Source organism: Meleagris gallopavo, chromosome 13 (genome assembly GCF_000146605.3).
Source record: "Meleagris gallopavo isolate NT-WF06-2002-E0010 breed Aviagen turkey brand Nicholas breeding stock chromosome 13, Turkey_5.1, whole genome shotgun sequence".
Lineage (NCBI taxonomy): Eukaryota > Metazoa > Chordata > Aves > Galliformes > Phasianidae > Meleagris > Meleagris gallopavo.
The window spans coordinates 18539451-18551531 of NC_015023.2; the positions used below are offsets into that span (position 1 = coordinate 18539451).

Consider the following 12081-nt stretch of genomic DNA (forward strand, 5'->3'; position numbering starts at 1 on the left):
AAGTGATTAAAGGAGATGGAGGGCCTGCTTTTGGAGGGAAAAGAAATCAGCAGAGCTATTTATATCGATGCCTGTACCGGGGCGGGGAGGAACAGGAGGATTTTTAAAGTGCCTCAAGAGCTTCGCTAAGGGGAAGGGACACCTCTGGAGGATGCACTTTGTGCAATAGGGTGTGGATGCTGATCCATCTGACGCGGTGTTGGCTGTGCAGGGCAGCCCCAGGATCTCCATCGTGTCCTAGGAGCCTTAAGGTTTGCAGGGTGCTCTCTGGGTTTCTCCCTGCCGTGCTTTGGCTGCTTTCCTCGCCTTCAGTCTGCAGGGTTTGCTTTAGGGCTCAGCCTGGAGATGCGGGATGGAGATTTTGGCAGGCGGTACTCAGGAGTGGGGATGCTTTGCAGATCAAAGCCTTCACCGTGCCTTTGACACAGCCCTTTTTGCAGCACTGAGTCCCCACTGAAAATCACCACTGTTGCAACCGCTTGGAGCTGAGATTGCAAAGTGGCAACGCACTAACGCCACCGGGCACAGCTCTGCCCAAACCCTTTGGGTCGGGCTTTGGGGGGACCAAGGGAAACCCCAAGCAATGCTGTGGCCCTCTGCTCACATCCTTGTCTTTTTGTTTGCCTTGCAGGACCTCCCATTCCCGAGCCAAGGCGGAGGCAGCCATGACAGCAGCGCAGAAAGCCCAGGAGGAAGCGCGCATCGCCAGGATCACTGCCAAAGAGTTTTCGCCTTCCTTCCAGCACAGGGAAAACGGTCAGTTTGTGATGCCCCACTGAACAGCCCCACATTGCACGTATCCCATATCAGGGTTCGCAAATAGAACTGGCATAAATGAGTGCTGCACACCCTCTCTGTACCTGCAGCTCCCTGGCACCATTGGGTGCCCATAGCATCAGCTTGTGGAGCCTTATTTTCCCATATGCAACACAACGCTCTACCCTGTGCAGCCCTATCATTGTAGGGACTTTGGCTCCTTGCATTGAAACAATTCCGTTTTTTAACACATAGTCTCCAATGGTTGCCCAGAAACAAAAACCGATGGCTCCAAAAGCAACACGCAAATTCAGATGATCCCGAAGGTACTCACTGTATTTACCCCATGGCTTCAAGAGCTTGGTTTCTTGTTTCTTTGGAAAGTTTGGGCTTTGTAAGTGTGTGTTGTGTGCTCCTTCAGTGCAAAGGTATCAAGGAACACGCACTCAGTGTTTGTCCAATGGCTTTGTATGAGTTTACATGTGCACAGAGCCAGACGTCCCTCTGGCATTTCCAGCTTTTCTCAGTGGTTTCTACCAGGTTTTGCCCATCAAGGGCTGAGGTTTTTCTCCAGGTGTGGGGGAGCAGGCAGTGCCCAGCTGAGCAGTTTGCTCTCAGGAAGGTCTCTGGAAGGAGGAAGCCAAGGATGCTCAGCCCACGGGGGGATTCGCCCCACCAAGGCTGCGCGTAGAGGGGTAGGAGGGAGCTATCCAAGTCCCCGCAGCAATAATTAACATAGTAATTAATGTATGTGAATGGCTTTATTCAAAACTTTTGCTGCACCAAACCCTCATTAGGAGGCGTCTGTCATTATTTTCTCCCCTCTCCAGCTCTTTAACTGGAGATTACTCATTCCCCTTAATTGCTCGAGGGCTGGTGCCGGTGACTCACGTCGGGGTGCTGCTCGCCAGGCAGAGGGGATCTCTCAACCCCACCATCCCATGCAGTGGGTATGCCGTAGAGCCCCACAGAGCCCCATTTTTGCTGGTAGAAAGCACAGCCCTGCTTAAACACCCTTCTCCTCCACCTGCAGACCTCCAATTTGTCTGTCGGAGATCTGAGCATTTTCTCAGGGCTGTGTGGTCCCTGGGGCTTCCTCAGCCTTGAGATATTCCTCATCTCCATTTCCTCTTGGCTGTTTTAAAACACCTCTCGGAAAGATGTTTTTAGGTAATACATTTTTTACTAGCTGCTGGATGGGGACGCAGTGCACAGCTGGTGGTGGGGCTCGTGCTTCTGGCGCTCACCCCTTGGTGGGTCATGCATGAGGGAAGGGGGGCAGGAGCTTCCATTTAGAGCACATTAAAATACAAACACACCACCCAAGACGTGGGGAACCCTGGGGCACGTGCTGTCCTTGAAGATGCCATGGCCAGGCACGGCTGCCTTAATTCTCTTGCTGGAAATCCAGATTTGGTGCTCCGCATCCTCCGTAGCGCTCTCACAACGGTTCTTCCAGGAACATCACGTGCTTGCCAGCTAATTTTAGAGCAGAATAATTGTTGAACATCCTTTGGTACCGAATGCCGGCAGGATGGCACCATGCATCTGTCGTGTTCCTCTGCAAAGAGCAGTCTGCAGCCCTGCATCACTGCCCGACCCCGAGCTCCAGCCAGGGCTGCACAGTGCAGGGGGTTAAAACACATAGGGAAGGAGAAGCAGAAATAGTTCAGCCCGTTACAGGTCTGGATGGGGAAGATTTGAGATGGGGTGAGGATGCAGGGACTTGCTTAGTGGGCATGGTGGGGGTGGGTCACTGGTTGGACTTGATGGTCACAGTGGTCTTTTCCAACCTTAATTATTCTATGATCCTAAGGTGAGGATGCAGGAGCATGGTGGGGCTTTCTCACCTCTACCACAGGGCTCGGGGTGGCTGTGAGAGCCTTGGGCTGATGTGAAGGGGATGGAGCAGAGTTGTGAGCAGGCTGAGGCTGCCTTTGGGATGGTTGGAGCTGGTGGAAGCTTTCCAGTCCTTGCATCTCCATTGAGAACTCTGGAGACCTGAACAGGGGAAGAGTGCTCAAAGCAGGGACAAGCAGGGATGCTCAAGAGAACAGGAGAAAATGGCCTTAAGTTGCACCAGGGGAGGTTCAGGTTGGGTATCAGGAACAATTTCTTCCTCTGCATGAGTAGTCAGGCTCTGTCACAGGCTGAGCAGGGAGTGGTGGGGTCACTGTCCCTGGGGGTGATGCAGAACCGTGGAGAAATGGCACTGAGGGACGTGGTCACTGGGCATGGTGGGGTGAGTCACGTTGGACTTGGTGGTCTTAGTGGTCTTTTCCAACCTGAATGGTTCTACAGTCCTTAATATCAGGTGAGCCCGCACCAACAGCTGGCAGCATCTGAGCCATACAAGTAGATTTCCCGTATGTAGCTGTTTATTCCCTCCCCACCTCAGTTTCCCATGTGTGAGCTGGGAAGACGTGAATTGGAAACATTTCCCCAGCAGCCAGCAGCCCCCCTACCTGTATTTTCCCCAGAAAGCTCTCAGGGAGTTTTTCTGCACGAAAACAGAGCTGTGAGCTCTACCTTCCTCCTTCATTCCATTTCCCAGTGGTACAAGGATTGCCTGGGGACCCCAGGTAAACCCTGGGAAACCCATTCTCCCGAAGATTCACAGGGAACCAACTAGGACCAAGCTATTTGAGTACTGTCCCAAAACACAAACAGAATTTCCTGTGGCAAACAACACAGAAAAGAAAACATATTAGGAGCCCAATTTCCCATTGAGAAATTACTTCAGCAGGAAAATTCCAAGCTCCTGCTGGCCTCCCCTGCAAGTCCTCCAGTGGGGACATCCATCAGCATCTCCCATACGTATCCAGATCACATCATGGGGTGCACAGGGACAGATCCCCAAGAAGTTGCATGTAGAGCAAATGGCTCAGAGAAAGCATAGAGATTAGAGCAGGCGCTTCCGAGCATTTATTTTTAAACCTTGGTAAGAAATCGAGTTCTTCTTTTTGAAACTCATTTCTTGTCTAGCCATAGCAATTGCAATTAGATGCATTTCAGGGGCATTAGGCAGTTAATATATTTATCAAATTATTCATGTAATTTAGCACGGCTTTAGCTGAGTACAGCTATGTCTTCAGAGGGTAAAACAAGACTTAACCACTGGTGGCTTGCAACCCTCCAAAATAATTTAGTGTCTCATGAAGGATTAATACCACTCAGAGTTTTTAGTTGTTCGGAGAAGCGCCGTGCTTCTCACCGGCCACCTGCAGAAGACACTCAGCTGCTCCTGAGCTGCCCATCCCCAGGGAGATGCACCTGGTGTTCCTTGGGCTCAATGCGTGATGCCTTCGCTCTCGGTCCGGTGGCACGAGTTGTGCGTGGCTCCTCTCTGCTGCAGTCCTGACCGGCCACCCAACGCTCATCTCTCCTCTTTGTCATTAAAAAATGAACAGAAATAACCCTGTCTCCTTTCCTCCCTCTCTCTTTTCCCCTTCAACCACTCCCTGAAAAGGGCTCGAATGCCAGAGACCCAAACGCCAGAACTCGAGCGACGACATCGAGGTCCTCTCCACCGGCACCCCGCTGCAGCAGGAGAGCCCCGAGCTCTACAGGAAAGGGACGACGCCGTCCGACCTGACCCCCGAGGACAGTCCTCTGCAGAGCTTCCCCGCCAGCCCCTCCTCCACGCCGCCGCTGGGCCCTTCCTGCAGGAACAAAAGCGCTCACTTCTCCAGGCAGGTCTCGGTGGACGAAGAGAGGGGTGGGGAGATCCAGATGTTGCTGGAGGGGCGCGGCGGGGATTACCTGCGACCCAACAGTTGGAGCGAAGAGAAGGCGGGCGGGACGCGCGGCGTGAGAAGCGGGACGCTGCGCAGCGGGTCGGCCAACGTCCCCGAAGACTACCGAGGGCGGAGCGGAGGGCACAAACACTCGGCCTCCAACCACAAGCAAAGAGAGAGGTGGACAGATTCCCCAGCCACGGTTTCTTGGACTTCCCACCACAGGTCCCACAACCACAGCTCAGGGAGCTCCAAGCTGCTTGAGCTAGACGAGGAGAAGATGAGCAATTACGAGATGGAGATGAAGCCCCTCATGAGGATGGATTCTTATATGCAAGAGATTCACACCCAAAAAAGACACTACGGCAAAGGGGGAGCCTGCAGGAGCATGGCTGACGACCACCGCGGGGAAGAGCGGGGCTTCGGGGTTCAGAGACTGAGGTCTAAGTCCCAGAACAAAGAGAATTTCAGGCCAGCTTCCTCTGCCGAGCCTACGGTTCAGAAACTGGAAAACCTGAGATTTGGGGACAAAGCTGAGCCCCGGCTACTAAGGTGGGACTTAACCTTCTCCCCGCCACAGAAATCCTTACCTGTTGCACTAGAATCTGAAGAGGACAGTGGGGATGCGCTCAAATCCAGTACGGTAAGTAGGCAACATTGTGTGTTCAGATCTGGCTGAGAAAGCTGGTACAGAGATGTCGTGGGACTGCAATGAGTTCTGCATTGCTATGAGTCTGTGTCTGGAATCTCCCCTCTGTTCTCCCTTGCTGCATTGGAGTACCTCTGGAAGGGGGTGCAGGGTTTCCTCTGCAGATTCTCTTGGTGGGAACAGTGGTTTTATCGCTGGAGGATGCAAGCAGGGAAATCTGAGATCGTAACCTATCCCTGGGGGCCAGCAATAAGAGCATGCGAGCTGGTGGGCATGAAGTATTCATCTAAGGGAAAGGTGCAAGGGCAGGCGGGGCTTTGGTGACGCTTCCTTCTTGGGTTTTAGCAACAGAACTTAATGCTGGCTCAGGTTGTGACATGACCCAAGGATGTGACACCGACCCAGTGGTGTGACATGACCCAAGAGCATGATGTGACCCAAGGGTGATGCATAAACCTAGATAGCAACGTGACCCAAGAGCGTGATGTGACCCAAGGGTGATGCATAACCCTAGATAGCAACGTGCCCCAAGAGTGTGATATGACCCAGGAGCATGATATGACCCAAAAGTGTGACATGACATTCCTGCTCAATTCCTGGTGGTTGGGCATTGCATTGATCTGCAGCACCTCTCCGCTGCTGTGTGATGCCAAAGCAATGTCTTTGTTGCCGTGTTGTACCGGGGACCTGAACCAGGTGGAGCAGGACATGTCACAAATGGGTTGGGCTCAGTCCATGCAGGCAGGTGGATGCAATTCAGGCAGGGAAAGCAATGAGGGTGATGGGCTAGCCAGGAGCTCTACAAGTCAGGGAGAAGAGCATGAGCCTGCTTCCAGCAGCACAGCCTGTGGGATTTGGATAACAGCCCATGGGAGACCTGTGGGTTCCTCATTTCGGGATGACAGGGGCTCATTGGAGATGGCTGCTGGGAAGAGCTGGAGTTGTTCAGGCTAGAGAAGAGGAGACAAAGCAATCTTCAAGTATATAACAGCTGCTGCAATGTAGAAAGCAATAATCTGTTCTTGAACAGAATTAATGGGCTTAAATTTGAGCAGAAGAGGCAGGGGTGAGCCATTAGCAACCGCTGGTGAGTTGAGAGCTGGGATCGATTCCCTGGTGGCTGGGAGGGAGGAGGTGGTGTGAGAGCAGCTTGGGCATCTGCAGCTTGGGTACAGCTTGGATGAAGCTGAGCTCTGCGATTTCTCGGGTCCTTCCCAGCCATTGTGTTTGGGGATTGCAGGACTCACACCAAGAGCAGCTGCCTCCCTTCTCCCCCCGTGTTTTGCAGTGCTGAGTGAAATGCTGGTGGTCTGATGGGGGCGGCGGGGAAGTCAGCACCACTCTGAACATCCCCTCGTTGAGTTGGGCAGGGCTGGATGGTCCTGTGCTGCCAGAGGATGGGAGCAAATGGGTGGGAGAAGGAAACAGTGGCACCTCAGCCCGTGAGCAGCCAGGATGCTGCAGGCCTGCCGTGATAAATCACCCCCACACGCAGCCCTGTAGCTTTCTGCCTTCCTATCCATCCTGCAAGTTTCAGCGCAGGCTCCAAAGCACCCACACAGCATTTCAGAGGAGCTGAAGGCAGCGCGGCTGCTGATAGACTGCAGGATGCAGCCTGCCAGGCTGGCAAAACCAGTGCTCCCAGTATGAGCACGCGCCGCTGAGCTGCAGCTTTGGATGCACAGGTCCCAAGGTGGCATCACAGCGATGGCAATTCGGGGTGAACGCCAGGCGGTGCCCAGAACAGCCATTAGGCTGCACATCGTCCTTTGAAGTGCTGTAGCTGCGAAGCAGCATGTTCAGTTTTCTCACATTCATAACCGAGGGTGGAACAGATGGCGGAGGTTTGGGAGGAAGCTAATGTAATACAGAGGAAGGGATAATATGCAGATTTAAATAACCCACAATGCCAGCAACAATTTGTTCTAGCGGGAACAGCAGTGTGCTAGCAGGGGCGGCTGCAGCGGCCGGGCAGCAGTGTGGGGTGGTGAGCAGGGGCAGCCAGGTGCCACCCCCACGTCCCATCCTACCAGCACTGCTGTGACCTCGCCTGCCCCTTCCTCCCAGCCCTTCTGAGCTGGGGTTCCCTTGGTTTCCATCCTCCTGTGAGGCCGTTCCCTGAGGCCGCTGCTCCATGCTTGGTGCTCTGCTATCAGGGGGTCACAGCAAAAACTTACGCTTGGAGCCGGCTGATCTGTGTGTGTGCATGCAGAACGAGCCCGTATCAGTCATCACCTGGATGAATGCATAGAGCAGTGTGTTGGGACCAGCGTTGTCGGGTTAAGGGACTTATATAGACGTCACTATCCATTCTGGCCCCGAGAACCACAAGGCACAGAGCTCAAGCCTGTGTCCGAGCGGGTTCCTGGAGCCTTTGAGATGGCCTAAAACAGGAAAGGAGGAAAGGAATTGCTGAGCTGCTGGAAGGGGAAAGGTTTCTAAGACGCCAGCAGCTCCTTTTATCCATTGGCGTGAAACATGGTGTATTTTTAGGACTGAGGGGGAAAGAAAAAAAGAACATAACCCTTTTCTGCAGGTGCTGAACATCTGCAGCCCCCAAAAAGAAACACTTCAGAGCCGTGGGTCCCCAGCACAGCTGTTGGAAGGAGCCCCCATCTGCCTGTCCCCATTCAGGGGCAGAAGGCAGCGGGATGCGAGCAGGCTGAGTGCTTGGCCCTTTAAAATCCCCCCACTGAGAAAGCCTGATAGCGGGGCAGGAACCAAAAAAACCCAAACCCATCCACTCCTGACATCCCGATCCATTGTCAGATGCGATCTCCGCGGTCGCAGCCCGTGCTGATGGCGTTGCTTCTTATCGCAAAGGGCGAGCAGCGGGCACGAGGTCTGCGAACCGTCTGCAGGGTTACGGATGGCACAAACCCCCCCCCGTGCCAGGCAGGAGGACGCAGGAGCTGCAGCATCCCCCCGCCCGCTGCCTGCGCATTTCCCACCCATGTATTCCGAGCAGGTTTCCCTGACGCTGGGGAGAGCAGGGAGGAGGCAGCCAATGTGCAGCCGGCTCTGCCGGAGCCGCACCGCGGCGGCGTGGGGAAGCAGATCGCATGGACCCCCCCCCCCCCCCACGCCCCCAGCCCTGTATTTTGGTTAAAGCAGCAGATGGCAAAGCTCTGCCTGCATCTCCGGGTGCTGCAAAAAGCATCTCTAGGTTAGCATCCCTAGGGCTGAGCGCTGTGTCCTCTCCACTTCCTACCTCAGATTTCTCCTTCTTTCCTTTCTCTCTTCTTCTTTCCTCCCTTTCTCACCAGGAGCCGCCTCCCCCCGCCTCTCCTAACGTGATCATCTTTGAGATTTTCTTGCTTCCCTCACCTCATCTAAACAAACTCCCCGCAGGTTTACAGCCCAGCACACACACACCTGCAAACAAGCACGAGCTGTAATTGCAGGGCAGGAGGAGGAGCACAGCCCTGCCCGCACCTGGTGGCTGTCACCCTTGGGGGGCAGCTGCTGGCATAGGGACGGACTGCAGTGCGTGCTGCTGCCTGCACCAAGTTTGGGTTTCTTGCTTCTTCAATCTGTTCTTCCTCTGATCTCTTCCACATGCAGACATCGCAGGCTTTACTTACACCAACACAACACAAATAACGTTCAGAGAACAACGCGATGCTGAACCCAGCAGTGTCCCTTTCCCATCCATTCTGTCTCAGGGCCCTCGGATGGAGCTGAGGAGTGCAGCTCTCTTTGCCATCCCCCACCCTGCTTACAGCCCACTCTGCATCCCTTCCAGCCCTGAGAAAGCTGAGACCAAATGCCACCTCCTGACCAAAAGAATGCCAAAATCCTGAACCCACCACCTCCTTACCAAAGCCAGTCCCCCTTCTCCCCTTGCTGAGCGCTCCTGAGCTGTGTCACAGCATCCCATGCCTGGCAATTAGGTGACAATTCAGCACTAATGTCACCCGGCTGTGAAGTTTTCAGCATTTCTCGTAGTGCTGAGGCTGGAAAATAATGCCTGTATGCTTTTTGCTGATCCAAGTCCTTAGTAATTACACCTAATAGATCCCAAAGGGATTCCTAGGTAACCTGCATGATGGTTTCCATGGCAGAGATGAAGCTCGTGTCCCTGAGATAACTGATAATAACGGATTGTTAATACTTAAATACGGTTGTGGCATAATTAATTTGTAAACCAGCTGTCCCATGTGTTCCCAGTAAGACTCAAGTTGCTACACAACAGTTAAAGGAGAAAAAAAATCCAACAGAACACACGAACAAAGCAATGGGGGAGGAGCGGTGCCACGGTGGGAAATGCCAAAAGACGCCCCAAAGTGATGGAAGCATTCATAGCAATCACTGCTGAGCACCGCTACTGCTGTGCCATAAGGAGGGGTTGTTCACTTTTTGGCATTTCCAAGGCTTGGGACCCATGTTTTGGCTTGTTCAACTCAGGAGGAAAGCCTGGAGTTTCCACAGCTGATCCCTGCATTTGCAGGAGCCCCAGCACCTGCTGGTACCCACACACCTCACCCACCCTTGGCAGGTGTTTTCCTTCTCCCACAGAGCCCAGGGATCTTATTATAAAGCTGTGCCCCAGAGCTGCAGTGCTGATGAAATTTGCCCATCATCCCGTGATGGGAAAAAAGGAATCATGGCTTAGAAGCAGATGAAACATCTCTCAGGACACCTCTGCGATCCAAAGGGAGAAGGGCAAGCGCTTGCCCTGAACGGAGGCACAAAGACTCACGAGTTAGAAATAAGCCAGATGTAAGCATTGAGAAGTGCAGTAGGATTTGTAATGGGAGCTAAAACAGAAGCCTTAGCGTCCCAAAGCTGCTTATGTGGGCAGCTGCTGTAGGCAGGGCTCCAGCCCCTGCCAGGGGGATGCACTGTAAGGCCAGTGGGTAGCAGCCCTGGGAGAACTGCTGGGAGAGGAGAGGAGCCTGGAAAAAGGAGATAGAAGCTGCAGGTATGGGACTGCTGGCTTTGAGCTGTTACAGCCTGCAAAAGGCCCTCCCTCCTGCTCATCCTATTTCTGAGCTTTGCTTTTGCTACCAAAAGTAAAAGAGTCGAGCTATACAGTAGCAAAGCAAGCGTAGTCTCTTGGCTCTGCACTGAAATGCAAGATGCAAACAGGTGCAGATTGGAGCAGAACATTCATGTAAGGGAACCCAGGTGTTGCTGGTGCCAGCAGGTGTGTGCTTGGTTGGTTGACTCCTGCATTTCTCTGGCTGAGGGCACACCCAGATAAATCCCCCCCTGGTCTCAGACCCCAGGTACCAAAGTGCTGTAATCAGAGCCAGAGCACTAGGTCTAGCCCCAGGTGAGGATAAAGCTCAGATATCATGGAATTAGGAATCCTATGCATGCCCTTAGCTGGGAGGAGAGCGCATCCAGCACAGCACGGGCTCATGGCACCGCTGGATAAGTTTGCATCCTATGTGTGCATGTCATCGAGGTGATCCAATGGGCAGAGCAGGGCAGAAATGGTCACTGGCCTTGGGCACGGAGCTGTGCGAGGGCCACAGCTGATGTCAGTGTGCCAGGGAGCAGCCCTGGCTGCGAGGTGGAGAAAACCGAATGCCTTTTGTGTCTCCACACTGCTCTGCCAACAGAAACAACAGCAGCTATCATTGCTCACAATCTGTTATTGCATTGACACGAGCTCAAAAATCACAAAACCCAATAATCTTCTGCAACGGAGCTAAAACCCTCGAAGTAAATCATGCACTGCAGCACCTGGCAGCAGCAGGGCTGGGTTTTGTGGCTCCCAAGCAGGGAGGAGGTGGCTGGGAGCAGCCGGGGGTACCTGGCTGCCAACAGCTGTTCTCTGCCATCCCTCTCTCTGCTCAGCTCCCTCTGACCCTGTTGCTAAGCTACAGCTATGCCTTTCCAGCAAGCTCCAGCATCCTCACTCCCACCCACTCCCAATGCAAACTGAATCAGATTGCTCAGAGGAGGAACCTGCTGTGTCCAGCACGGAGCGTTTCTTCCAGCAGCACCGGTGCAAGGATTTCCTCACAGTGTGCCCAACCCTGCCCCGTGCCACCTGGATGGGCATAGGGGCTCTGGTACAGAACAGAGGAACCATCTGCACCATTGCAGGCTGTTAGAGCTAGCATAGCTCTGCAGCAGTGAGAATAGATGAGGATGCAGCGACACCAAGAAATAGCTGCCACCCACCTGCACACAGCTCTCCCTGCTACCACTTCAGGACAGGGAATGTTGTGCAGTCCCTTCCCGTTGCCCCGTCGGGGTCCAGAAGACACAACACCCTTGGCAGCTGCAAAGGGGACTCAGAGAAGCAGTTCATGCAATGCTCATCCCAGGCTGGAAGTGCCACCCCAGGCAGGTGCACCCACGCTGGAATGTTTCCCAAATAACCCCCCAGCTGAATTTGCTGTGGAGCCCAGAGCAGATCATTAGAACTGTCCAAAACATTGCCTTGATGCAGAGCAGTGTGTCAGCCTTTGCTATCAACAGGATATCTGTACAGCAGCTGCAAGCATTGGAAAACATCCCTTGGAGACTCCTCCAAACCGTCCCCAACAAGTCTAAGACCCAACTCAATCTTTTTTTTTTAAACTATTTCTCACTTCAGTTACCACCTCAGCTGCTATCAAGTCTTCTCTGCTAAAGCCAGATTTCCTACACACATGACCCAGGCAGAGTCCATAAGCAAATAACACTGCAGTAGATGGGTGCACTCACTGGGATCCACGTGGAATTGTCACCACCACAAGACAGCAGATGTCCCAGCAGGAGGGATGAGGATCTGCAGTGCTTTGGGCTCCTTCTAACTCGTTTCCTTCTCTTTCTCTTGCAGGGCTCAGCTCCCATCTTGGTAGTCATGGTGATCTTACTAAATATTGGAGTCGCCATTTTGTTTATTAACTTTTTCATCTAATTCAAGACTGTCTTGTTTGCAAAAATAACAGTTACATGTATGAATGGGGGGTTAAAAAAAAAAAAAACAAAAACAAA

General features: G+C 53.2%; 1 protein-coding gene across 1 annotated transcript; it reads left to right on the forward strand.

The window, feature by feature from the left end:
• The first annotated feature begins 352 nt into the window (after positions 1 to 352).
• Positions 353 to 12075, forward strand: LOC100541160 (junctophilin-3-like). The gene is made up of 4 exons (XM_003209884.3): positions 353 to 371; positions 448 to 756; positions 4226 to 5136; positions 11924 to 12075. Exons 1-4 carry the CDS (start codon positions 353 to 355, stop codon positions 12002 to 12004), a joined length of 1320 nt encoding a protein of 439 aa, XP_003209932.2. The 3' UTR covers positions 12005 to 12075.
• The last annotated feature ends 6 nt before the right edge of the window (positions 12076 to 12081 follow it).

What these genes read in the sequence shown, in the direction of transcription:
- LOC100541160 (XM_003209884.3), top strand. An exon ending in CTTCCAGCACAGGGAAAACG is followed by an intron (nt 757 to 4,225) that starts GTCAGTTTGTGA and finishes CTCCCTGAAAAG; the next exon opens with GGCTCGAATGCCAGAGACCC. An exon ending in ATGCGCTCAAATCCAGTACG is followed by an intron (nt 5,137 to 11,923) that starts GTAAGTAGGCAA and finishes TTTCTCTTGCAG; the next exon opens with GGCTCAGCTCCCATCTTGGT.